Source organism: Trachemys scripta, chromosome 1 (assembly GCF_013100865.1).
Source record: "Trachemys scripta elegans isolate TJP31775 chromosome 1, CAS_Tse_1.0, whole genome shotgun sequence".
Taxonomy (NCBI): Eukaryota; Metazoa; Chordata; order Testudines; family Emydidae; genus Trachemys; species Trachemys scripta.
In genome coordinates, this window is record NC_048298.1 from 4336119 (window position 1) to 4361909 (window position 25791).

Consider the following 25791-nt stretch of genomic DNA (forward strand, 5'->3'; position numbering starts at 1 on the left):
AATTGTGCAAAGTTTGATCTTCTCACCCTGAGCAAACTGTTCCTCTCCACTACACAGCCTTGTCCCCTGAATTCTTCTGTCTCGGGGAATTGCTCTCTCCGATTAACAATCAAGAGACTGCACCAGGCAGGTGTCACGACTCACTTTTTCCTTCAGCTTGTTTGCATCAGGCCTAATTTTGTTGGGGGCAGGAGGAGAAATGTACAGGATCTCAGCATCTTTCAAGAGGGTTTCAAGCAGTTTGCAATGAGGGACCCATGGGCGAGGCTGCTCTTGGCTTGGAGAAGAGCTCAAGGACTGGTTACAGTTTTGGATGCGACATGGCGTGGTTGCCATTTTCTCTCTACCTTCTGGGGACCAGGCTGTGTGGAGGTAAGAACAGAAGGCTAAGGGGTGACTTTATCACAGTCTATAAGTATCTACATGGGGAACGGATATTTAATAACAGGTTCTTCAGCCTGGCAGAGGAAGATCTAACACTATCCAAGGGTTGGAAGGTGCAGCTAGACAAATTCAGACTGGAAATAAGGTGTACATTTTGAGAGTAATTCACCAATGGAACAATTTACCAAGGGTTGTGGTGGATTCTCCACCACTGACAATTTTTAAATCAAGATTGGATTTTTTTTTAAAGCTCTGCTCTAGGAATTTATTGTGGGCGGTTCCCTGGCTTGGGTTATACAAGAAGTTGGACTAGATGATCACAATGGTCCCTTCTGGGCTTGGAATTTCTGAATCTTAGCATTTTCTATTCCAGCGCAGCATATCTGCGAGCGTAGTCTTACCCTGGGACAAGTTTTTGCATTTTCTTGCGAGCCTGTGATAATGTGTTGGTCTTGTGCATGAGCTGAAGCTGAAATCAAGCTGCGAATCAACTGCAAGCAATGTATCTTTGTGCAGAATTTCAATCTTTTGTTGCAAACAGCTCTCTCTCTGAGTTGGAAAATCCGTCCTGTGTAGTAGAATTTGATGTAGCCCCGTGTTCTAAGTACCATAATATAAGCAGAAACAATCTTCAAATAGAGGCGCGTATTATAGCAAATGACAAGGTGTGACTACAACATTGCAAATGTTTTATCTTTTTCAGGTTAATTGTAACATACAGTTTATAGTACAGGCATTCACTTTTCCCCTCATGGGCGTGGTATATATGCACCTTGGTTCCAGTCCTACACAGACTTTCCTATGGGATGGACTTTACACATCATGAGAATTCAGTCCATAGATTATTCGCAGTGCATAAAGGCAAGCCTGCACCTAAGTCTGTGAAGGCGCAGGGCCCTAGTTAGTTGCTTGTGTAGTTGTTCTCTGGAAGGTGTGTCTGTGTGTTACCGTTCACAAGCAGTGGACAATCTATGAGAGGTTGAGAAGAGCTTTCTGTTCAAAGTCTCTCTTTTTATTAGCTCCTAACTCTCTGGAGGAAAAAATCCTTCTGGGATTAAATGTCATATGTTTGGTTTCCACTAGCACTGGCTTAAAACGGGGGGGGGGGGGAATTCTGAGAAATACGTGGAATTTCTTTTTGTCAGAATTTCCAAATGTTAGTGATTTTCTCAGAAGTAAGAGGTGGATGGAATGTTTGAGTAAAATCCATTTAGCCATCAGCTAAGTGGAAGGGGATAAAATACACACACACGTCTGAGTATTCTCTGTGTGTCTAATACTGTATAGTATATTGTGCATGTACTATTTATTATATATTCTGTCTCTATATTGCTCTATACTGTATGTGACAGTAAAGGGTGGAGCACACAGTAGTAGATTTTAATTTTAGATTGGAAGCTCCTTGAGGTATGGACCTGGGCTTCTTGCATTTGACGGCAAAGCATCGTGCACATCTGTGGTGCATCAGAAATAAAAACATTGCATGGTGTCTCGTAGGTGTATGGGCCAAATTCTGCTCTTATTGAAATCAGCAGGTTGCATAAGCAGAATTTGGCCCGTGTTTTTATTCTAAGGAGATTTGTGAGGATTGTTATGGAGTAACTTGTTAGAAAATGATGGATTTCATTCTGCTTTGGGTATTTATATGGACCTCGTTACCCTAATATCTGGGCAGCTGATAATTAAGGCTATGATTTAGTCATGGGTATTTTAGTAAAAGTAATGGACAGGTCACGGGCAATAAACAAAAATTCACGGTCTGTAACCTGTCCGTGACTTATACTATAAATACCCCGGACTAAATCTTGGGGGGGTTGCTGCTGGGGGAGGCCTGGGAGGATACTGGGGTGCTGCTCAGGGGGCCACTTCTTGTGGGGGGAGGGCTAGGGCCAGCAGCACCAGCTGCCGAGGGTCACCAAGCAGCAGCTGCTCCAGTCGCCCCGGGACCACTGTTCAGACGGTCCCCAGGGCCAGCCGCACCGGCAGCCCTGGGGTGGGCCTCACTGGCCACAGCAGAAATCACAGAGATCATGGAAAGTCATGGAATCCATGACTTCCGTGACCGACACAGCGCCCTACTCATAATCTTTAGGGTATTTATCTTCATGACACGCTGGTGAGGCAGGGCTTTTATCCCATTTTACAGATGGATAACTGAGGCACAGAGAGACTTGCCCAATGTCAGACAGGAAGTCTGGGAGGGACAGGGAAACAAACCTGGGTTTCCAGCATCTTAGTCTTTACTGTACAAACACCCTGCTGTTTCGTCTGCCTGTTAGATCACCCTTGGAAAAAAAAACAGTTAATCTCTTCAACATATTACCTGTGATTTTTCTTAAAGAAACACCACTTTTCCTTGATTTATCTTTAGCCAGGGGGAGGGATAGCTCAGGGGTTTGAGCATTGGCCTGTTAAACCCAGGGTTGTGAGTTCAGTTCTGGAGGGGGCCATTTTGGGATCTGGGGCAAAAATCTGTCTGGGGTTTGTTCCTGCTTTGAGCAGGGGGTTGGACTAGATGACCTCCTAAGGTCCCTTCCAACCCTGACATTCTATGACCTATGCTCTTCTCTGCAACTTTCATGCTCCAAGGTACAAAGTAGCAACGGATTTATCAACATAGGCAGTGGAGAATTTTTTTTTTTAATGGTCACTTTCTAGATCCTACTGCTTTCTACCGTGGGAAAGCACCTTGGGTGATGGGAAGATTCCCAGAGAACCAGCCCAGTGTGTGACGCTGAAAATCTGCCAAGAAGCCATGTTAATATCGGGCAGCTCTGTCATGGAAGTGACACGGGGTTTCTTAGGCAAGGAAATCTGTGTGAAGTTCTGCATGTGGTTAGCGTCACATCTACGCTGCAACTTGCAGCAATGTTTGCAACTGGATGGCGTGGGGTGGGGGCAACTATAGCGTAACCAGGTTCCCTGACATGGCTGCCTTTGCTGTGTAGACAGAGCCTGCTGGAGTTACTCCAGACTGAACGCTTGCGTGGGGACTTACTCCACACTCTCCTTTTCCTTAGCTGCGTCCAAACAAGACCTGGTTCTAGATCAGCCGCCAGTTGTCAGAGCCCTCAGAGGGGAGTCGGTGACTCTGCCCTGCTCCTGTGACGTCTGTAACTACCCCGACTTCCACTCCGAGTGGCGTTTCACCAGTGGAAACAGGGGCCCAGGCACCATCCTGGCCGTGAAGACGGCCCTCAATTCCAAACACCAGGACCCACCGTACAAGTTTTCTGTGACGCACCAGAGAAACTCGAGATCTTTGCTGCTCATTAAAAACCTGCAGATAAACGACCAGGGAACCTACATGTGTACAATGATTAAAAACGTGCCGCCTCCTACGGTGATCTTGAAAGGGCCCGGGACGCAGCTTGAAGTCTATGGTAAGGATCATTTACACAAATAGCATGGGCCAGACCCTCAGTAGTCATGGAGATAAGGCAATTTATACCCGCTGAGGACCTGGCCTCAGGACCTAAATCCAGCTTATGTGAAACCTGTCCATTGAGGGGTAGAGTTTGTCTTGCAGCTCCGATGAGGGACGAGAGAGAGCTGGGGTTTGTGTATTCTATATGGGTGAAATTCACCCCTGCACATTGTACCAGCATAAAGTCACCACTTCAGTCCCACTTAAGAGCTCAGAGCACAGGTGCCGACTTTCTGCTTTCCCCAGGGGTGCTCCGCTCCTTCCCCTAAGGCCCCGCCCCCACTCCGCTCCTTCCCCTAAGGCCCCGCCCCCACTCTGCTCCTTCCCCTAAGGCCCCGCCCCACTCCGCCCCTTCCCCTAAGGCCCCACCCTCACTCTGCCTCTCCCCACCCTCTCCCCCGAGGCTCCACCCCCACCCTGCCTCTTTCTGCCCCCACTCCGTCCTCTCCCCCGATTGCACCCCCCCGGCTCCGCCTCTTCCTGTCCCCGCTCCACCCTCTTCCCTCCCCAGCGCCTCCCGCCCGCTGCCGAACAGCTGATAGGCAGCGAGTGGGAGGCACTGGGGGGAAGGGGAGGAACTGATTAGCAGGGCGCACCGAACAGCTGATCGGGGGGGTGGCTGGTGAATGCTGAGCACCCACTATTTTTTTTTTCTGGGGGTACTCCAGCCCCGAAGCACCCACGGAGTCGGCGCCTATGGCTCAGAATAGGGGTCTGCGAATCTCTGACACGCCAATGTACCTGTACAAATAAATAGCCACACAGATGCCTGTTGTCACAATGGGGCCCTCTAGATCTCCATTTCCCCCCCGGTCTGTAATCTGATTTACCTGGTTCTCTTCTCCTCTGCAGTTTTGCCCAAAGTCTGGCTCTTTGCTTCTCCCTCGGAAGCAGCTTTTCCCATGGCCCTAGTGACCTGTGCAGTGAGGGACTTTTATCCACAATCTCTCTACGCCACACTGAACGCAACCTGCGGGGTATACGACGCGCTGGCGGACAATGCTTCAGCTCTCATGACTGATGATGGGACCTTCAACATGACCCTACAGGCCTGGGTGAATGTGACCGACTGCCAGAATGGGACGGAAGTGACCTGCTTGGTTAGACAGCTCACAGCTGAGACACGCAGGATTCTCTGGATACCCAGGGCAAAAAATAAAGGTAGGAGCCCTGGCTATTTGGGGGGGTAATGGCCTTATGTATCATTTCAGAGAAGGCTTTCCAGGTGAAGGAGCGCTGTGGGGGAATGTGCGAAGACGGCTGGGATAGAAGCAGGCCTGGTTGGTAGGGTGGAAGGTGCCGGGGGTGACCTGAGAGGAGATAAAAGCATCTAATAGAGGAAAAAGCTATGTAGGGCAGGAGGAGAAGCTTGAACTTGATATATCGAGGGAGGGGGGAGACAATGGAAGATTCCAAAGGCTTTTATAAAATGGTTTGACCGGGTGTGCAGGATGGATGCATTTACTAAATCAAAAATAATAATAACCAAACTTGCCCCAATTGCATGTGCAAATTATGCCCCTGTGCGGGCATCCAGGCTTTAATGGGATGTTGTGAACTTAAATATAGCGCTTCAATCTGGAAACTTCAGACCTGCTGTCGTTGCAAGGAACAGCTGAGAGTCCTGTAGCTGGAAACGGATTGCTGACAGTGCATTCAACAGCCCCTTAGGGATGGCCAGTTTCACTGCTTCCTCTGCGGAGTTAATTAGGCTGAGTTTAATTAGTCTCTTTCCCTGTTCACAAAAGATTTAAGCACATGTTTAAATCCCCTTGAATTCACGTGCTTAAAACTAAGCATGTACTGAAACACCACTGACTAATGGTGTTTAAGTGTGTAGTTAAAGTTAAGCACAGTCTTAAGTGAATGGGGATGGATGCTTAAATGCTTTGCTTAACTGGGGATGTAGGCCCTGATCCTGCACACATAAGTAACTCATTTGCATGAGCATTTGTAGGTTTGACTCTTAGGGTTTGTCTATATGAGGAGTTTTTCCTGATTTGGGGGGAGGGATAGCTCAGTGGTTTGAGCATTGGCTGACTAAACCCAGGGTTGTGGGTTCAATCCTTAAGGGGGGCACTTGGGGGTCTGGGGCAAAATCAGTACTTGGTCCTGCTAGTGAAGGCAGGGAGGCTGGACTCAATGACCTTTCAAGGTCCCTTCCAGCTGTAGGAAATGGGATATCTCCATTAATAATTATTATAACTCCATATGTGGATACTCTTATGCCAGAATTAGAGAGCTTTATATTGAATTAGCTTAATCCGGTGGATTAAACTAATTTGGAATAAGGCACTGTTGTTCTGGCATAAGAGTAACTCCATGAGTGGATAATCAGGAATAATTAATCATCTTTAAATTCACACCCAACTTTATTCTGGATTCATTTTCACGTGTAGACGAACCCTTCGTTTTCTGTGCCATTTTAGCGAGTCTTTCACTCAGCAACAGGGAAGAGAGAAATATATTAATCATGTGACTCTAAAACTACACCTGAAATTGTAATTTACATCTGACACTGCTCTTTCACTGGCTTTTTCTGAAACTGACTAGGTTTCAAATGAGTCGTGTCCTTGTAAGCAGGTGGTTGTACAAATGGCTGCCTGCTAGGACTCCGTACTTGGTCAACAATGAACAACACCCCCCCTTTTCCCAGTTCCACCGCCGGCCTCCATTCTACTCTTCATAGGATTCCAGGCCTGCAGTCCCACTGAAGTCCGTAGGAGGCTTTCCGTTGATTTCAACTGGCTTCGAATAAGGCCTTAAATTGTTTTTAAAGCATATTTTGGCAACTGAGTTTTTCAGTGTCGTGGTTTGTTCACAAGTTTGGCACACTTCAAACCCCGAGTTTCCATTTTCCTGTCCGTCCGGAAACAGAGCTGCAGCTTCAGCGTGGTCACTGTTGTTAATTCTGTTTTACCTGCGTGATGAGCCACACAGCCTGAAGGGTCTGAAATGTACTTGCAGGCACGTCGCTTGTTGTGTCAGAGCAGACCTCGGTCCAGTTAAATGTCCTGCTGTTCCCATTCATTTTAGGCGTCTGGTGAAAGCAGGAGCTGTCTGTACCTAGAGCTACTTTCTAACAAAACCAAATGCATAAGTAACTTCACTTTACTCGAAAAGATGATGTGAAGATTGGACATCAGAAGCAGAGACCACGGCCCAGCATGCTGACCAATCCTGGCAAATTGGGTTTTTGGGGGGCTGCCTGGTCTGTCGTCTCTTGTCATAGATCGTGAGCTCTTTGAGACTGGGCCATCTTTTTCTGCTGTGTTTTGTACAGCCCCTAGCACAATGGGGACCAGGACTGGACTTCTAGCCACTACCACCATGCCGATAATTAATAATTATTATTATTAAGCGTATGGCTTACATAAGTCCCTTACAAAGCTAATGGTTTACTCTTTACCTTCTCCTCCCCGCTCAATCCCACGTCTCTCTTTTATCCTCATGGTGTTGTCTCGTGGGATGGATAAATTGCAAACTCATTGGGGCAGGGGCTCTCTTTAACAGGTCTAAACACTGCAGGCTAGTGAGCATTCTCACCGGTCAGGGAGAGGAAATCAAGCTCCATGTGTAACCCACACACCTCCTGGGTGTGGTGTTCTGGCCCCTCTAATGGCACTGAGACCACTTAGAGATTAATGAGTGTGCTCTACACCCTTAGCTAACAGCCCCATGGCTTTTAGCTCATGCCGTAGAGGCTCGTGCACTGAGGTCCCAGGTTCGATCCCGCCCACCGATGACTGGGGTCTGCCTGTGTTACACGGGCACTACTCTTCTCCTTGGGGCTTGTTTATTGACCACAATACAGCTGCCAAATCAACTCAGCTGAAAACACCGGCTGTAATCCCCAGCTGCCTTCCTGGAATTGGGAGTTTTGTTTCAAAACGTCGCTAGGTTTATCTTTTTAAAGGGTAAAAACACCTAAAAATTAAAGGAAAAGAACAAAAATAATAGTTTTGGGTCAAACTAAACATGTTGTTCCACCCGAAACAAAACATTTTCCATGTTTCGTTTCGGCGCCTGAACCGAAAAGCCGATTATCGCTCTGCTCTAACTATAAGTACTCAGCCCGCTGGCTTGCCTTGTGCACAGTGTGCAGAGAGCCAGCCAGGGTGTGTTGCGGTGGGTTGATTTGGCTTCAGACACTCACAGCCATGCAGTGTACTGGGATTTCCTCAGAGCCGTGAGAGCACTCCCTGGCCTCCCCTCCCGCCCCAGCCCATCTTTGTAATTTTCAAGATAACCTGCTCAAACACTGCCGCAGCTGAACACGTCTGAGCAATGCCACGGGCCTTATCTTCACACCTACTGAGTGACCATAGAGCAGAAAAGAGTAAAGAGGAAGCAGATGACGACATGTGGTTAGGGGCTCGGGTTTGTGCCAAACGGCTCATTCTCTGTTCCTCTACAGAAGCAAACGCTGTTGAGTATTGCGTGGGTATTCACCCTGCTCTGAATTCGTCTCTGCACACAAAGGCCAACCCTGTATGTTCACTCTGAATGGCTTCTATTAAGGGAAGCAATCAAACAAGCTAGAAAGTAAGTGACGTCTCTAGGGGAGAGGGAGAGCACAGCGTGTGTGTTTCTGTAACATGCTGCATGCCATCTGCCTTCCAAAATGGCTGCGGCCTATGCAGGCAGGCAGACGCCTTAGTTGTTTAAAGGCACAGTGAAGAGAAATGAATCATAACAGCTCTATGGCTACGTACGACACAAACCCTCCTGATTCATGCAGCGTAATTCTCATGGAAGTTAAGATGTACACCCGGGACTTCCCATTGTGATGTATTAGGGATGCGCATGAGATGAAATCACTACATTCTAAAGTACCAGAAATGTGGAAATATTTGTCTTTTTACCTAGTGCTAGTTTCTCTGCTCCACCCTGAATTGTAGCTCTGCCTCAGGGTTTATAATTTAACCCCCCCCGGCCCCCTCACTTCTTATCTTGCTTTTTGTAGTTTAGCATTGACTTCGGAGATATTTAGTACCGATCTTTGCACTAGCCAGCGATGACTGACCCCACTCTGATCCTCAAGAGGCCTGATCCTGTATCAGCAGGACTGGCGTATCTAGGCCAATGGTCTGACCCTGCACCTATACCAGCGAACGTTCTTCCACGTGTGACAAGGTGGGCAAACCCCGCATTGGGAAGGAAGAGGTTAACGAGCTACTTCGGGCCCAGGCAGCCCCACCCTGCTGTCCCTGAAGTTTAAAGGAAGAGCAAACAGAACAGAGCGGAGGGGAACTGACCTATGCCCTCAGCTCCTCCTGCGAGAGGTTCGGCTGCCTGGGCCACTGGCTTTTGGGACTCTCCCCGACCTGCTGTGGGAAAGGCCACTCACACTCAGAAGGGCTCTGACCTCGGATTTATTTTATTTGATGGCTTCAGTTTGCCCTTTTGGAGCAGGAGACTGGCAGGCAGCAATCCAGGGAAGGAGAAGTACAGCACCTTTGGGTGCAAACCTTCGCTGCTTACCACAGGGCCCTGGATTGGAACGCAGTGGAGAGGGCGGGCTCGGGTTCCCCTACTAACCCCTAGGGGGTGCTGAGGTATGAGCCACAAGCCTACCCTGGTATGAGAGAACCTGGATGGAATCAAAGCCCCAAAACCAAGAGAGTAGAGACCTCAAAACATAGACTCAGGGGAGGCCTAGAGACCCTCTTGGCTGATCCTAGGATTATCAGCTGCTGGACTCTTTGCATATCCCAAGAGGAGCAAGGCACTAGTTAACTGTGGTCAAGCCTCAATAACTAGCATCCCATAAGCAGGGACTGAAGCCTGTGGAGGGTGAACAACTAGAGGCAGACTTGCCATGATGCCATGCCCAGACACAAGAGGGCGCCCTGGTGGTGAACTGCCCACTACACCACACAACAGGTAATTAAGCTGTGGAACTCCTTGCCACAGGATGTTGTCAAGACTGAAAATACAGGAAGGTTCAAAAAGGGATTGGACGTTTGTCTGGCTAGCAAGAATGTCTGGAGTTGTTACAGTTAATGCTAATACAACAAAGAGTCTGGTGGCACCTTAAAGACTAACAAATTTATTTGGGCATAAGCTTTCGTGAGTAAAAACCTCACTTCTTCGGATGCATCCGAAGAAGTGAGGTTTTTACTCACGAAAGCTTATGCCCAAATAAATCTGTTAGTCTTTAAGGTGCCACCAGACTCTTTGTTGTTTTTGTAGATACAGACTAACACGGCTACCCCCTGATACTTGAGTTAATGCTAATGTACATTTTGGGAGATTATACCTCATGCTTCAGGGTTTAAGACCAACTCTAACTAAAGAGATTAGAAGAAGACCTAATATGGGGGGGGCATATTGCCCCACATCTGCCCAATATGGGGTTCCATGGACCGTCCTCTGAAACAGCTGGTGCTGGCCTCAGTCAGAGACAGGCTACTGTTCTGCTTTGCTGTGGTGTTGCCCTGACATGTGCTGATGTTGGCTCAGGGTGAGGGAACACCGCAATGCCAGCAGGGCCATAGGGGTTTGTCGCGCTGTGTTTTCCGCATGACTCTTGGGGACACCCTTCATTGAGAAGGTCTTTGCTCAGCAATGGGATTCCAGATGCTATTGTTTCTTACCTGCCCCTGCTAAGACTCTGGCATGTTAACTCCTTGCTTCCCATTCAGTGTAAGATGTTGATGATGATTACTCAGCAGGGATCAACGGTGATAAACGAATGCATTTCTCTTCTCTCCCCTGTCTCCAGCAGTGCTGTTACCTGTGCCGATCATTCTCATCAGATTTCTTTTTGGAGGAGCTGTGGTTCTTTGGCTCATGTTCCTGGTAGGCTGCTTCATGAAAAGTAAGTATCCAGGAAATGGAGGCATTCGACGCTGATCAATGTAGCGTTCAACAAAGCATCTCGGGCTCGGCAAATGCTCTGACATTTCTCATGGTGGCCTCCAGGCTGCCGGAGCTGGGTATAGGTGGACTCCTCAGTGCAGGGATCACTGGGTGGAATGTTCTGCGCGATGCAAAGCAGACTAGGGCCGGCTCAGAGCTACACAGTTTGATTGAGGTCCGTTACGTTGGTGTACAGCTGCGGGTTTTTGTATATTTCTTGGGCACATGCACGCTGCGGTGCTTGTGTCACTGCTCTGCTTACTCACCACGTGTGGTGGCATCGATGGAAAATGCTGTGCACACCGGGTAGGTGTCCCGGTACGTCCCACACCGCTGTCTGGCGCAGTGCCTTGTGGGACATTAGTGTAGTGCTTTGTGACCATAATGCTCCCCTCTGTAAGGGAATGCTAAACGTTCCACCATTAGCGGGCCTGGTGTGTAAAATACCTTGTTTATGCCAGGGGAGCTCAACGTTTTTCTTGCTGAGTTCCCCCCGCCCCCGCCCCAACATACTATAAAAACTCCATGGCCCACCTTTGCCAAACATCTGTTCTTCTTCAAGTGCTTGCTCATATCCATTCCAATTAGGTGCATACATGATCGTCGGAGAATTTTTACCCTAGCAACACCCAGTGGGTCGGCTGTGGAGCCCTCTGGAGTGGCGCCTTCATGGCGCTGGATGTATACCCCAGCCGACCCAGTGCCCTCTCAGTTCCTTCTTACTGCCAGCGACGGTGGTTGGAACTGTGGAGCGCGGCTTCGCTGTTCTCCACCTTCCCTAGCGTTTTCTTTTCCCGTAGTTTGCATAGTTTTATTATAGTTACTCTAGTTATAGTTGTAGTTATAGTTGTTGTGTATATAGAGTTAGGTTAGTGGGTTGGAAGGGGTTCTCCCCCTTCCTCCCCACCTGCCGCTTGGGCTCATGCCCAAGGTTCTGGGCTTTAAGCCTTGTTGGGCCTGCTCTAAGCCTATGCCAACGGGCGACCCCCACGACTCCTGCTTGAAGTGCCTGGGGCATTTCACCAGGCTGAAAAGTGGAAGATTTGTAAAGCTTTCCGACCCTGGACCAAGAAAGATAAATAAATAAATTAATGGAGATGTCCTATAATGGAAGGGACCTTGAAAGGTCATCAAGTCCAGCCCCCTGCCTTCACTAGCAGGACCAAGTACTGAATTTGCCCCAGATCCCTAAGTGGCCCCCTCAAAGATTGAACTTATAACCCTGGGTTTAGGAGGCCAATGCTCAAACCACTGAGCTATCCCTCCTCCCTGTAAGAGTAGGACTTCCATTTAAAGCAGCTCTTAATGGACCCGGCACCGGGCGCTTCGGTGCACAGTGCTCCAGCATCAGCAGCAGGTACTGCACCATGGACGGACTCTATCAGAGACCCATGGCACCGGGCTTCCCCGGCACCACCAGCGCAATCGGTCCGGCGCCGATCTCTCTCACCTGGCCAGAAGTGGCCAGAGACAACGGATCCACCTCAGCAGTCGGCGGCACCCTGGAGGCCAGCCTCGGAGACGTGTCCAGCTACGGAGCGACCGAGGGTACAAGCGCCGACACTGGCACCGTTGACTCCGGCACCGAAGGAAGAGCCGTTGAGTCCTATGTGCATAGGCTCCCCGACACGTACCGTGGTTGAGTGCCAGTTGAGCACCAGCTTCCATTGACATTTGCAGCAGCACGAGACCTCATTGCCCTGATGGAACCGGCATCGCCGCAGACCGTGGTACCACCTCCGATTCGTGCGGTACCATCTAGGGGCAAGCCGGCCCTGGTACGTCCAGTAACTCCTCCGGCAGAAGCATGGCTCCGGTCCCAGTTCCAGATTTGAGCCCGCTCCCGGTGCCATTCTCAGTCCTGACGCCACTCTCCCTCACGTCAGTCGTACTCACGGCACCGCTCCAGCTCACGACGCGGCTCCGACTCACATTACCGATTGGATTCCCAATGTCGATCCCGGCACCACTTAGAGCACCGAGCGCCCTCCCTGAGCCAATCACGGCACCGCTCTCGCGGACAGTCGTCTTCGCGGTCAAGATCCGGATCCCGGTACCAACCCAGACCTCGGCACCGGTCTTGGTCCCAGCACCGCTTCCCAACATCTCGGTGGCACCACTCACCGGCGACTCCGTACCTGTCTCCACCGCATCCTGGAGAATCGACGCAGTTGCGTTCGCCACCACCTTGGCCCTCACGTTCTGCCTCGCAGTCGTCGCAGTCCGAAGGGGACTCATGCTCAGGCTTCTCTGCTCCTGACCAGGGCGAGGGTGATGCTGGAGGACCAGGATCCTGGTCAAGGGCCACCTCAATGGGCCTTTTGGACCCTGTGGGGATACCACCAAGCCCAGGGGGTACCGTCAGGGGCCTCCCGCTCAGCCCACTCAGAGTCTCGGGTGCCAGAGGCCACCATAACCTGTCCTGCACCAGGAAGTATGGAAACTGCAGCCCCGACTACTGGGCAAGCTCCAGACCCCGGCAGCAGGACCCATCACAACAAGCAGAGGAGGTGGTGGAGCTGGAGGACCCAGTGGTGGACATCCTATCCATGGAGGCCCCATCCCGAGTGGCTTTGCCCCTTATACGCACCAACCACACCATTGCAAAAACCATCGGGCAGATGCCTGCTTCCATCCCTCCAACAGCTAGAGGAGCGGAGAGGAAATATTTTGTTCCCTCCAAGGAGTATGAGTAGCTATACACATTCACCCTCAGCCGTGCTCACTAGTAGTGGCCTCGGTAAATGAAAAGGAGCGGCATGGGCAACAGGCTCCAGCGCCCAAATCGAAGGACGCTAGGTGCCTCGATCTGTTCGGGCGGAAAATTTACTCTGCCGGGGGGCTACAGCTCAGGGTTGCAAACCAACAGGCACTCCTGAGCCGCTACAACTATAATTCATGGAACTCCATGTTAAAATTTAAAGAACTAGTGCCCCTAGCAGGAACGGCGCCAGGTTTTTGGCGCCCTAGGCGGGGGTCCTTCCGCACTCCCGGTCGTCGTCAGCAATTCTGCGGTGGGGGGGTCCTTCCGCGCTCCTGGTCTTCGGGGCACTTCGGCGGCGGGTCCTGGAGCGAGTGTAGGACCCGCCGCAGAATTGCCGCCGAAGACCCAGAGCGCGGAAGGACCCCGCCGCCGAATTGCCGCCCCCCCAAATCTTGGCGCCCTAGGCAACCGCCTAGGTCACCTAAATGGAAGCGCCGGCCCTGGCCCCTAGAGTCCAGGGACAAATTTGGGGCCCTAGTGGAGGAAGGCAAAAAGGTGGCTAGGACCTCCTTGCAGGCCTCCCTGGATGCTGCAGACTCCGCTGCCAGGACCCTTGCATTGGGCATAGCCATGCGCCATTTATCGTGGCTTCAGGTGTCAGGGTTACCTCCAGAACTGCAGCAAACCCTGCAGGACCTTCCATTTGAAGGGCAAGGCCTGTTCTCGGACAAAACAGACTCTAGGCTCCAGAGTCTCACAGATTCCAGGGCTATAATGCGGTCCTTAGGGATGCACACGCCGGTCACCCAGCGAAGACCCTTCAAGCCACAGCCTCAACGGCCCTACCCACCTCCTCGGCCGAGGCAGGATTTCTATAGAAGGCGCGGGAGAGGGGGGCAGGAAAAAATCCACCGGCCACCAGGCCCGTCAGAACCAAGGCCCACCTAAACCACCGGCGGGGCCCAAACAAAACTTTTGAAGGTGCGCCCGAGGACGGCGTACCAGTCATCAACCAGAATCTTTCCCCTCCATTCTGGAATCGTCTCTCTCTTTTCCACCGTGCGTGGTCCCTCATAACTACAGACAGTTGCGTTCTTCGCACGGTAGAAAAAGGGATATTCTTTCCAATTTTCTTGCTTCCCTCCTTCCCATCCTCCCTCTCCGTCCCTCTTCAGGGACCCCTCTCACGAGCATCTTCTTATACAGGAGGTCCAAATGCTATGAGCCGTGGGAGCGATCAAGGAGGTTCCATGGGAGCGATCGAGGAGGTTCCAAGGGAGCTAAGGGGCAGGGGTTTTTACTACCGTTATTTCTTAATCCCCAAGGCCAAGAGTGGGCTTCGACTTATCCTGGACCTGCGCGGACTCAACAAATTCATGGTAAAGTTGAAGTTCCATATGGTATCACTGGGGACCATTATTCCGTCCCTAGATCCTGGAGACTGGTACGCCACCCTTGACATGAAGGACGTGTACTTCCACATAGCAATCCATCCGGCATACAGACGCTTCCTTCGCTTTGTGGTCAACCGCGAACATTATCAGTTCACAGTCCTTCCCTTCGGCCTTTCCATGGTCCCCAGAGTATTCACCAAATGTATGGTCATACCAAGGAACAAGTGCAGTCCCACATTCAAGTTGCCATAGCCATGTTTCGTCAGCTGGGCCTCCTGCTCAACGTTGAAAAGTCGACACTGGTGCCAACCCAGAGAATAGAGTTCATTGGGGCAGTGTTAGATTCCAGACGGGCCCGAGTTCTCCTTCTGGAGGCCCGCTTCCAGTCATTGGTGAACCTCATCCGCCGCCTTCAAAGTTTCCCAACCTCAACGGTGAAAACATGCCTGAGCCTTCTAGGGCACATGGCCTCTTGCATGCACGTGACCAGGCATGCCAGCCTGCGACTCCGCCCACTTCAGGCCTGGCTATCAACAGTATATCGCCCAGGTTGGGACAGTTTGAGTATGGTGGTCACCGTCCCAGAAGCAGTCCTACCCTCTCCACTGGTGGATGGTTCCCGAGTCAGTATGCGAAGGGGTCCCCTTTCATGCCCCTCAACCATCCTTGTCCCTGGTCACAGATGCATTGTCCCTAGGATGGGGCGCCCACCTGGGGGACCGCCGAACACAGGGTCTATGGACCGCAACCAAATTATCTCTACACATCAATATACAAGAACTGATGGCAGTGCGCCTGGCATGTCAGACTTTCAGGGAGCGTCTACATGGTCGTTGCATTTCAGTCCTCACAGACAACACCACAGTCATGTTCTATATCAACAAGCAAGGGGGAGCCCGATCATTCCCCCTCTGTCGGGAAGCCATTCGCCTGTGGGAGTTCTGTATAGCCCACTCTATCCATCTGGTGGCGTCCTTTCTCCCGGGGGTCCAGAACACGCTGGCAGATCGCTTCAGCAGGTCCTTCTGGTCTCACGAGCGGTCAGTTCGCTCAGATGTCATCCAATCTGTCTTCCTGAGGTGGGGGTTTCCCCAGGTCGACCTGTTCGCCTCACGCAGCAATCGGAAGTGCCAAATGTTTTGTTCTCTCCAGGGGAGATCCCCGGATTCGCTGTCAGACGCCTTCCTGATCCGGTGGAAGACCAGCTGTTCTACGCCGTCCCTCTGTTCCCGCTAGTCCACAAGGTCCTGCTCAAAGTACGCAGTGACAGAACACGTCTGATTCTGGTCGCCCCGGCGTGGCCCAGGCAGCACTGGTACACCACGCTGCTGGAACTATCGGTAGACGCTCCGATTCCACTCCCGCTCTGGCCAGACCTGATCTCACAGGACCACGGCCGCCTCTGTCACCCCGACCTGCAATCGCTGGCTCCATCTCATGGCGTGGATGCTGCGTGGCTGACTCGGTCGGAGCTACTCTGCTCACACTCAGTGCAGCAGGTTCTGCTAGGCAGCAGGAAACCCTCCACTCAGGCCACGTACTTGGCCAAATGGAAGCACTTCTCCTGCTGGTGCGCTCAGCACAACACAATCGGTGCCTCTCATCCTAGACTATCTCGTATTCCTAGAACAGCAGGGCCTGGCAATATCATCTGTCAGGGTGCACCTAACTGCCATCTCGGCTTTCCACCCAAGGGAACATGGTCACTCTGTCTTCTCCAACCCGCTGGTCGTTAGATTTCTGAAGGGTTTGGACCACCTCTACCCACAAATCTGACAACGGGTCCCGGCGTGGGACCTTAACCTGGTCCTTTCCAGACTCACAAGGCCCCTGTTCGAGCTGATGGCCACCTGCTCACTCCTCTACCTCTCTTGGAAGACAGTCTTCCTTGTAGCCATCACTTCAGCGAGGTGCGTATCTGAGATCAGAGCCCTCACGTCGGAACCGCCGTATACGGTTTTCCACAAAGACAAGGTGCAGCTTCGCCCCTCACCCTGCCTTTCTTCCCAAGGTGGTGTCAACTTTTCATGTGAACCAGGACATTTTCCTCCCGGTCTTCTTTCCGAAGCCTCACGCTACACGGCGGGAACAACGGCTGCACTCCATTGACATTCGTAGGGCTCTCGCCTTCTATATTGAGCGTACAAAACTGTTCAGGAAGACGACCCAACTATTTGTTGCAGTGGCTGACCAGATGAAAGGCCTCCGGGGCTCCTCGCAGCGTATTTCCTCCTGGATCACGTCCTGTATCCATTCTTGTTACGACCTGGCTGGCGTCCCAACCACGCACCGCACTGACCATTCCACAAGGGCCCAAGCTTCTGCGGCTGCTTTCCTGGCGCAGGTTCCAATTCAAGAGATTTGTAGAGCTGCTACTTGGTCGTCAGTGTATACTTTTGCCTCCCACTATGCAATAGTCCAGCGGTCCAGAGAGGATGCTGCATTTGGCTCAGCAGTTCTGCACTCAGCGATATCTCAATCCGACCCTACCTCTTAGGTAAGGCTTGGGAGTCACCTAATTGGAATCGATATGAGCAAGCACTTGAAGAAGAAAAGACGGTGACTCACCTTTGTAACTATTGTTCTTCGAGATGTGTTGTTCATGTCCATTCCAAACCCGCCCTCCTTCCCCTCTGTTGGAGTAGCCGGCAAGAAGGAACTGAGAGGGCGCTGGGTCGGCTGGGGTATATATCCAGCGCCATGAAGGCGCCACTCCAGGGGGCTCCACAGCCGACCCACCGGGTGTTGCTAGGGTAAAAATTCTCCGACGATCGTGCACGCGGCGCATGCACACCTAATTGGAATGGATATGAGCAACACCTCTCGAAGAACAAGTTACAAAGGTGAGTAACTGTCTTTTTTTTCTGCACACAAAAGCCAGGGCAGCGTTAGGGGATAGCAAGCAGGGCAGTTGCCCAGGTTCCCACACCACAAGGGTCCCTGCAAAGCTAAGTTGCTCAGTCTCCGGCTTCAGCCCCGGGTGGCAGGTTTTGGGGCCCCGGGTTTCAGCCCTGTGCAGCAGGGCTTCAGCTTTTTGCCCTGGGCCCCAGTGAGTCTAATGCCGGCCCTGCTTGGTGGACCCCCTGAAACCTGCTTGTGGCCCCCCAGAGCGCCCCGGACCCTGGTTGAGAACTGCTGATGTAAGCTAACCTCAGCCAGACCTGGAAGAGTGTTAAAGGATTTTGTGATGAACACATCTGGGGTATATAAGCAAGCTTGGTAACCAGTACAGATCTGGTATGGAAGTACAAGACATGGTGTCAGGAGTAAACTAAGAACAGAGACAAGAAGGAACGAAGCACCAAAGGTTGCAGGATCTCATCAACATGCCTCTCTTCAATGCTCCAGAGCATTTCAGCTTTGACAAACCTTCAGAACGGACAGACTGGAAGCAGGATTTTGCAAGATTTTGCATTGCTATCAAGCCGCACAAAGAAACTGGAGATATCTAGGTATTGTCTTTAAGTTATGCTACGGGAAAGCAAGTAGAGCATATCTTTAAATCTTTTGACTTTACTGGAGACAGTTACAAAGATGGCTATGAAAGGGTTCTGGCTATGTTTGCTGCATACTTTATAACTTAGAGAAATGTGGTGTATGAAAAAGCACGTTTTCTCCAGAAAATTCAAGAACTGGGGTGGGAGTGGGGGGGAATGTTGAATGTTTTCTAAGAGTTCTGCATGTATTGGCTGAAAACTATGATTTTGGGGAATGCAAAACATGAAAATATCAGCGACAGGCTGGTTATTGGGTTAACAGATAAAACCCTTTCACAGCAGCTACAACTGTAGAGAGATTTAACTCTAGCCTCGGCTATACAGAGAGCAGAGTAATCTGAGATGATGAGACTGCAAAACCTAGAGCAAACTTGACAAACATTGAAAAACCTGAAACTAGCTTAGAAACTGTAAACAGCCACTTGAGTGTTAAAAGTAATTATTATGAACCCTCTGAGGCAAGGAGGGAGCACTCCCAGGCTAAGAGGGACCAATTCCAGCCTGTGTGCACAAGGTGTGGAAAAAGTCATTTCCCAAGAGATGATGCATGTCCAGCCAGAGACGCAAGGCGTAATACATGCATGAAATATGGACATTTTACAGCTGTTCGCTGCACCAAAGCAGTCAGGAAGTTGACTCATATTACAGACAACTAAGGGCCATTGTTTCTGGGATCTATCACGTGTGATGACATACAGCCTGCCTGGAGAGTGAAACTGAATATTCCTGGCAAGACAATTGACTTTAAAATTGACTCAAGGGTTGACGTGACAGTCATCTCAGAAAGGATTTACAATCCCCTTCAACCCCTCCCCGAGCTGAAGTCACCTGACACAGCTCTGACCAGCCCTGGAGGTATACAGAACTGCCTGGGCCAGTGCATCACAGAAATGACTTACAATGCCTAGCTTTTGTCTTTCTGTGCAGGGTTGTAGTGGCCATGTCGGTCCCAGGATATTAGAGAGACAAGGGGGGAGGGGTAATAGCTTTTATTGGACCAACTTTTGTTGGTGAGCGAGACAAGCTTTCGAGCTTACACAGAGCTCCTCTTCAGGCCTGGGAAACATACTCAGAGCATCTCAGCTAAATACAAGATAGAACAGATTGTTTAGCATAAGTCGTTAAAATATTTCAAGGGACCAGACAAGGTGAGGTGGCCTGTTAACACCCCTCCAGTCATGGGGGAAAGGAAGGGGGGAACGGTAGCTGCAGGGGGTTGTTAGTGGGTTACAAATTGTTGTAATAAGCCATAAATCCAGTGTCTCTATTCAGTCCATGATTTTTAGTATCTGGCAAAATGAATTTGCTCCCAGGCTGATCTTTTGAAAGTGTTGTGCAGGTTTCCGTTGAGGATGAGGACTGAGAGGTCAGATATAGAGAGATCACTTATAGGGTGATCAGATATAGGGTGTTTTTGACTTTTATCATTTTCCTGTGTGAGTTTATGCAAGAGCATAGTGCTTGTCTGGCTTCACCCACATAGTTCTCTTCGTAGCAGGCCTGCCCGGACCAGCTGTGGCACTGAGTTCCTTGCACACCACTTCACAGCCAGTTGACCCTCAGGCCGGAGGAGGTGGAGCAGATGTCCCAGAACTGGAGTAAGCAGCTGCACAGCGGCTCATGGAGCGGTTCTCTGCACAGCCGCCACTGGGCTACCCCTGCGACTAATTGGACCTGTGAGATGGGTTGTGCTCGGACTATGAGAGCTGAGCCTCAAGAAGCCGGCCAGTTATTACTTGGAACTATGGGGTTGGGGACAGGCCAGATTTTAAAGGTATTTAGGCACCTGACTCCCATTGAAATCAAATTCCTAATGCAGTGATCTGGCTCACTCGATTTCTTGTATGTAAAATATTTATCTGCAGGGTTTTCATGTTTCTTTTGACTTCCCTTTTCGCTAAAGCAAAAGATCCATCCAGTTCCGTATTCCCCAGGCCCCCGAGGGCTGATGAGTGGAGAAGACTCACCTGCAACGGTGCCCTGCCAGGGTTTATTTTAATTTCCCCGAGCCAGAAATAGGAGCCCAGCGTGTATTCGGTGTATTTTAGAGACGGGCCCTCGGACAGGCTGAACCCAGCCCTTGTTGTGGCCCTTGGTCCCTGGCAGGTGGTTTGCACATAGGTTGGTTCTCCTGTCAGATGTTAACGGCAAAGCATTTCATGCCGTTGTCCCTGTGCTTTGGTGGGTAGCTGGGAAAGCTGCCTGATGGGGATTTCCCAGCTTATTTCTGAGATGCAAAGTGTGCCGTACTAACGGCCAAATGCAGGTGGGGGGTAAGAGACCCAGGCAGCTCCCATGGGATTGTACCTATTGCTCCCTGAATATTGGCCTGCAAGCTTGGTTATTGAATCGCTCTTGCATTTGGCTATATTTGGAGCTGGTAAACGTCTGTGTTCTCTTTGCTTCTGTTGGCAGCATTTGTTTTGAGTTAATAATCCCTTGCCTGGCTCTTCCTTCCGAGGGTCTCACAGAACTTTACAAACACAAATTTGATTTCCCTACGTGCCGGTGAGCCACAGATGGGGACACTGAGGCAGTGCTCTTCGGTGTTGGATGGTTTGTAGGACACCTGAACTTGATGAGCAGCAAGGGACGTCATCACTAACACAAAGGACTATTGGCCATCTTCCGGCAGAAGGTAGCCCAGCCAAGCGCAAGCCAGTATGAGGCAGTGAGAGTGTCTGAGTGGGATGCTAAAATGGGGGAGCTGCCATCTTTCTAACTAGACTCAAAGAGCTGCAGTGAACCAGAGGGCTGTTAACGCAGTGGTCCACGGAGATAGAGAATGAGCAGAGAATGCTCCCTCTGAACGCCGACGTGCAAGGTCTATGTGACGACTGGAACATCCAGGCGAATCCAGCCTGGTTCCTGGTTATACCCAAAGAGGAGACCTTGAGGGTGTCACCAGGCCTATTGAAGGAGGATTGAACCAAGACAAGGGAAAAGAGCATGCAGGGCTTGAGCCCCCAGGTGGACTGCCATTAACGTCTCAAGAGAAAATCTCATGAGAGCAAATCTTAGGACAAACTAAGTCATTGCACCGTAATGGTGCAGAGATCCACCCGGCACAGCTGGGAAAGGGCACCAGAGAGCTGGTTCCAGATTCCTGAGGCTGGGGCACAATCTGTGCAGGCCCCGGCATGGGTTAGAGCTGCCTAGGGGTTGCTCAGACTTCTGAAGTCCCGGGAGACACGCGGAGTTACACCGAGCTGAAAATCTGGCCTCCTGTTGTCCTTCCTTTGCCTAAAATGGGGCTGAATTCATCCGGTGGTTGCAATGGCTGTTCTGCCGCTAGCCAGACACACTCCAGGATCTGTAAGCCCCCGTCCCATGCTAATTCAGGATCATGTTTCGAACCGGCTCAGTCCGCTCTTGTGCACTAAAAACTAGTGCGGTTCTAAGGCTGTGGCTACACTACGCGGCTTTGAGCGGCACGACGCTGCAACGGTAACACTTCCACTAGGCCACTGGATGTGACAGTTCTTCCTCTTCCAGCGATAGCCCCGGTCATGGGCAATCTTGTCACCGAACAACACGGAGAACAGCCATGTGTGGCTGTGGCATTTAATATCGCTTGGCAATTTGGCTGAAATACGGTATCGCCATGACGCAAAAGCAGTCAAGCCTCCAAATCGTCCACAGGTAGCCAAATGTAGTAGACGCTTGCCCACACCGGCCTGTCCATTACATTGTGCACTTCATACTATTCCAGGGTCAGTAATTGCCAGCAGGAAAATTCAAACGTATCAACACTCAGTACAGTACAACATTTGCACTATGACAAGCCTGCAGAAATCAGTTGTAAATTGGAACCCACAGTACGGGATGCAGTTGATCGAATAGAAGATATGACCTCATATTCCCATGTAGTTAGGGGAAACCAGAATTATACCTTGGATTAGTCCAACCAGGCCGCAGGTTTTCTTTTGTGATGATGACAAATCTGGACCGGGGATGGGAGATCAATTTTCACTAGAGATCATATTGCGTGATTGGATCAAGGCGACCTGAGAGACTGGAATGTGTGGTCCAAATCAATTCCACCTGACCAAGAATGGACAAAGCAGAGCAGAAACCAGAGACGGATGGCAAGAACCAGGAAGAATGAACCCCTGTGGAACATGAGCCAAAATGCTACCTGGAAACCGTTGCCAGGCTCATAACAGGAGTGGGGAAGATGAATCCCCGTTGTTATGGAGTCATCACAGACGAATTACCTCAGCCATTTGGTTCTGCGTGTGTGAACTCCATCACACGCTACTCTGAGTTATTTATAGACGGCGGCTGGATTGGGGGATTTCTCCCTTGCCCCTCTGCACTGATTCTAAAGGAGACAGTCATGAAATGAGAACTGAAGCCAGGTCTACACTACAGACCTACCTCGGTATAACTAAGTCACTCAGGGGTGTGAAAAATCCATACCCCCGAGCGACATAGTAATACCAACCTAACCCATGGTGTGGACAGCGTTGTCAATGGGACACAGCTACCGCCTTTCGGGGAGGTGGATTAACGATGTTGACGGGACAGCCCTCTCCCATTGGCGTAGGAGCATCTTCAGTACAGCGAACCGGCGGCACCACTGGATCGGTGCAGAGTGGTTTTAGTGTAGACCTGCCCTGAGGAGAATTCCTGTTTTGTTCCAAGCGCCACCCGCTGATCAAGAAATAGAACTGAAAATATTTCCACTAATCTAACCCAAAAAGAAGTATTTCTTCACACAACGCACAGTCAAACTTTGGAACTCCTTGCCAGAGGATGTTGTGAAGGCCAAGACTATAACAGGGTTCAAAAAAGAACCAGATAAGTTCATGGAGGATAGGTCCATGAATGGCTATTAGCCAGGAAGGGCAATGATGGTGTCCCTAGCCTGTTTGCCAGAAGCTGGAAATGGGCGACAGGGGATGGATCACTTGATGATGACCTGTTCTGTTCATTCCCTCTGGGGCACCTGGCATTGGCCACTGTCAGAAGAGAGGGTACTGGGGTAGATGGACCTTTGGTCTGACCTACTATGGCCTTCTTATGTTCCTGTGTAATCTGCATATTCCCCAATAAAGGCACGATGAGAAGAAATAGCTAATAGTTATTGTTCTTTTTGTTTTCATTTGTTTCCTGTTACAGTTCTGGTATAACTATGGTTTTATGTTGGAACTTCATATTTTGGTTGAAAAGATAAGCTTTAAAACAAGTAACCATAACATGCAAAGAAGTCAGGGAAAGAGATACAGATTTAAAAGGCCAACCCAAAGAGTCATGGTAAACTTCGTCTTGAGATGGATGCTGCGGTTGATTTGATGTCTGCCTTGTATGAGACAAGTTGGAAAGGGGGTGCATGTTGAGAGCTGTTGATTCTAGCCACACAGGGTAAGGGAGTTTTCAGTGAAAATCTCGGAGAAAGCACGTCCTGCCTGAAATGACTTGTTTGGAATCCAAGACAAAGGCTCCCTCCTGAGTTCTATTTTGTCCCCCAAATGCTGCTCATTCCAGTCTGAAGCTTCCTATTATCATGAGTTCATGGACAACTCATTCTGACTAGTGATCCCTCAGAGTCCTGAATCCATGCACGTATTCTGATTGCACTCTGGTCTTGCCGGCTGCCTAGATATTCCCACGTATTTTGCTGAGGTTCTCTGGAATCTGCACTGGAAGGTAACAACTGCGCATTGATTGAGTATTAAGAAGTTGGTCAAATACCAGAGAAAATATTTGTTGGATAAGTTATTGTGTAAATATGGGTCCCAATCCTGCAAAGACCATTTGAGTAGAATCTGATTGGCTTCAGCGAAGCTCCTTGCAGGGTCCACCTGTGTGACGCTCATTGCAGGATTGGGGCCGTGTTTGAGCCGCTCCAGAGTTGGATGAATACCAGAAAAATTGAATTCTCAAATAAATTCAGCCCCCAAACTGGCAAAAATTTGTCACCTCATGGACTGGACAATGACTCTTCAGCCAGGTCTAGTGAAAAGGTCAGTGGCCTAGTGGAAAGAGCACTGGACGGAGACTCAGGAGAACTGGAGTCTGTTCCTGGCTCAGCTTCCTGAGTGAGCATGGGCAAGTCACATCACTTCACCGCCCCGTGCCTCGGTTTCTCCATGTATAAGAAAGGTATAAAGATATTGGGCTCCTTGGCAAAGCACTTTGCGACCTACTGATGAAAAGCTCTACCTAAGACCTAGGTATTGTCTATATAGGATATAACACACACCCCTTGTGACGGGGTGTACAAACCTCACACTGGGCAACAAGCTGTTAAGCTGGGCCCCACCCCTCCACACCTGGAGCAAATGCTCCATCTGGAGGAGGCATTAGAAGGCAGGGGAATTGCTCATTTGGGGGCAGACCAGGGAAGAAGAGAGCAGACCTGCAGCAGAGGAGAACGAAGGGAAGGCAGAATCTCTCCCTATGACACCTGCCCGGAGGTCCCTCCAAGGAAGGACCTGGCTCAGAGACAGCCAGAGAGGGACGCACACCCCTCTCCTGCTCCTAGGAACTCTGGCTTTTGGGAATCCCCCTTATTTGTTGTTTGGACTATCCCAGCAGGGGAAAGCCCTTGGCCTGAGCTGGTCCAGGAGAGGCGGGGCCATACCCTGGAAGGAGAAAAAGAGCTACCAGTGCACAACAGCACCAGAAAGTACCTTGTGGTGAGCAGACACCCTGCACAGATGGTGACTTTGGGACAATTGCGGGGGCGAGGGGGGGATAAGAAGTGAGCCGGGGGGCACCCTTGAGCAGCTTCAGCCATCAGATCACAGATAGCCCTCAAAGGGCCCTGGGTGGGAGCCCAGTAGAGTGGGAGGTGGCACTTGACCACTAGGTGCCACTACCCGACCAACCAACCCCTGCGTGAGGACCGTCAGACCCCTACATATACACCTATTGCAATGACGCTGGGCTGGGGCTGGAGGGAACTGAACAGGCCAGTTGTTCAAATCTGATACATTTAAAATACCAGAACAGGTGCACAAAATGTTAGAAACCACTACAGGGGCTGAAGGGCCGGCTGCGGTCAGGACTCAACACCACTGATGGCGTGAGTGGGTTGCTTTGCCGAAGTTCGTTTTGCTCCCTGTAAAGGTGCTTTCGCCACCAGAGCGGCACAGAACAGCTGTACCGGGGCTGAGAATGTGGCCCATCATCTCTACCAGTAGCACTAGAAGGGGATTTTGCATGTGTCCAGCTTCTGTTGATGGTTGCTCACCATTTCAGCCATCAACAGCAGTCGTCCTTCTGAACAACACGGCAACTCCTTTAGGGCCCGATCCAAGCCCAGTGAAGTCAATAGGAGTCTTTCCATTTCTGGAAAGCCATAAAGCCAAATGGCATTGGCTGGCCCCACGGGGATCCTGTGTTATTTAACATCTTTATCAGTGACCTGGAAGAAAAGATAAAATCATCACTGAAGTTGATCCAATAAAAGATGTTCCCTCACCCGCCTTGTCTCCCTAATATCCTGGGACCGACCCAGCTACGACTACACTGCATACTGATCCATTTGGCAGATGCCACAGACATTGGGGG

The 25791-nt window shown here is 50.5% G+C and overlaps 1 protein-coding gene across 2 annotated transcripts; it reads left to right on the forward strand.

Annotated features, from left to right (window-relative positions):
• Positions 1 to 42: 42 nt before the first annotated feature.
• LOC117873895 lies at positions 43 to 23045 on the forward strand. 2 transcript variants are annotated; one of them, XM_034763783.1, is made up of 5 exons: positions 43 to 372; positions 3405 to 3767; positions 4664 to 4972; positions 10539 to 10634; positions 19766 to 23045. In XM_034763783.1, exons 1-5 carry the CDS (start codon positions 258 to 260, stop codon positions 19870 to 19872), a joined length of 990 nt encoding a protein of 329 aa, XP_034619674.1. In that variant the 5' UTR covers positions 43 to 257; the 3' UTR covers positions 19873 to 23045. The 2 variants fall into 2 exon arrangements, with proteins under 2 accessions (XP_034619674.1, XP_034619683.1); XM_034763792.1 differs by having other exon boundaries at positions 10542 to 10634.
• Positions 23046 to 25791: the final 2746 nt, after the last annotated feature.

Bases quoted from the DNA above. Each gene is read 5' to 3' on its own strand.
- LOC117873895 (XM_034763783.1), top strand. From the start codon at position 258: ATGGGCGAGGCTGCTCTTGGCTTGGAGAAGAGCTCAAGGACTGGTTAC. The intron at 373-3,404 runs GTAAGAACAGAA...CCTTTTCCTTAG, and splicing joins GGGGACCAGGCTGTGTGGAG to CTGCGTCCAAACAAGACCTG. The intron at 10,635-19,765 runs GTAAGTATCCAG...TTCTCTTCGTAG, and splicing joins GGTAGGCTGCTTCATGAAAA to CAGGCCTGCCCGGACCAGCT.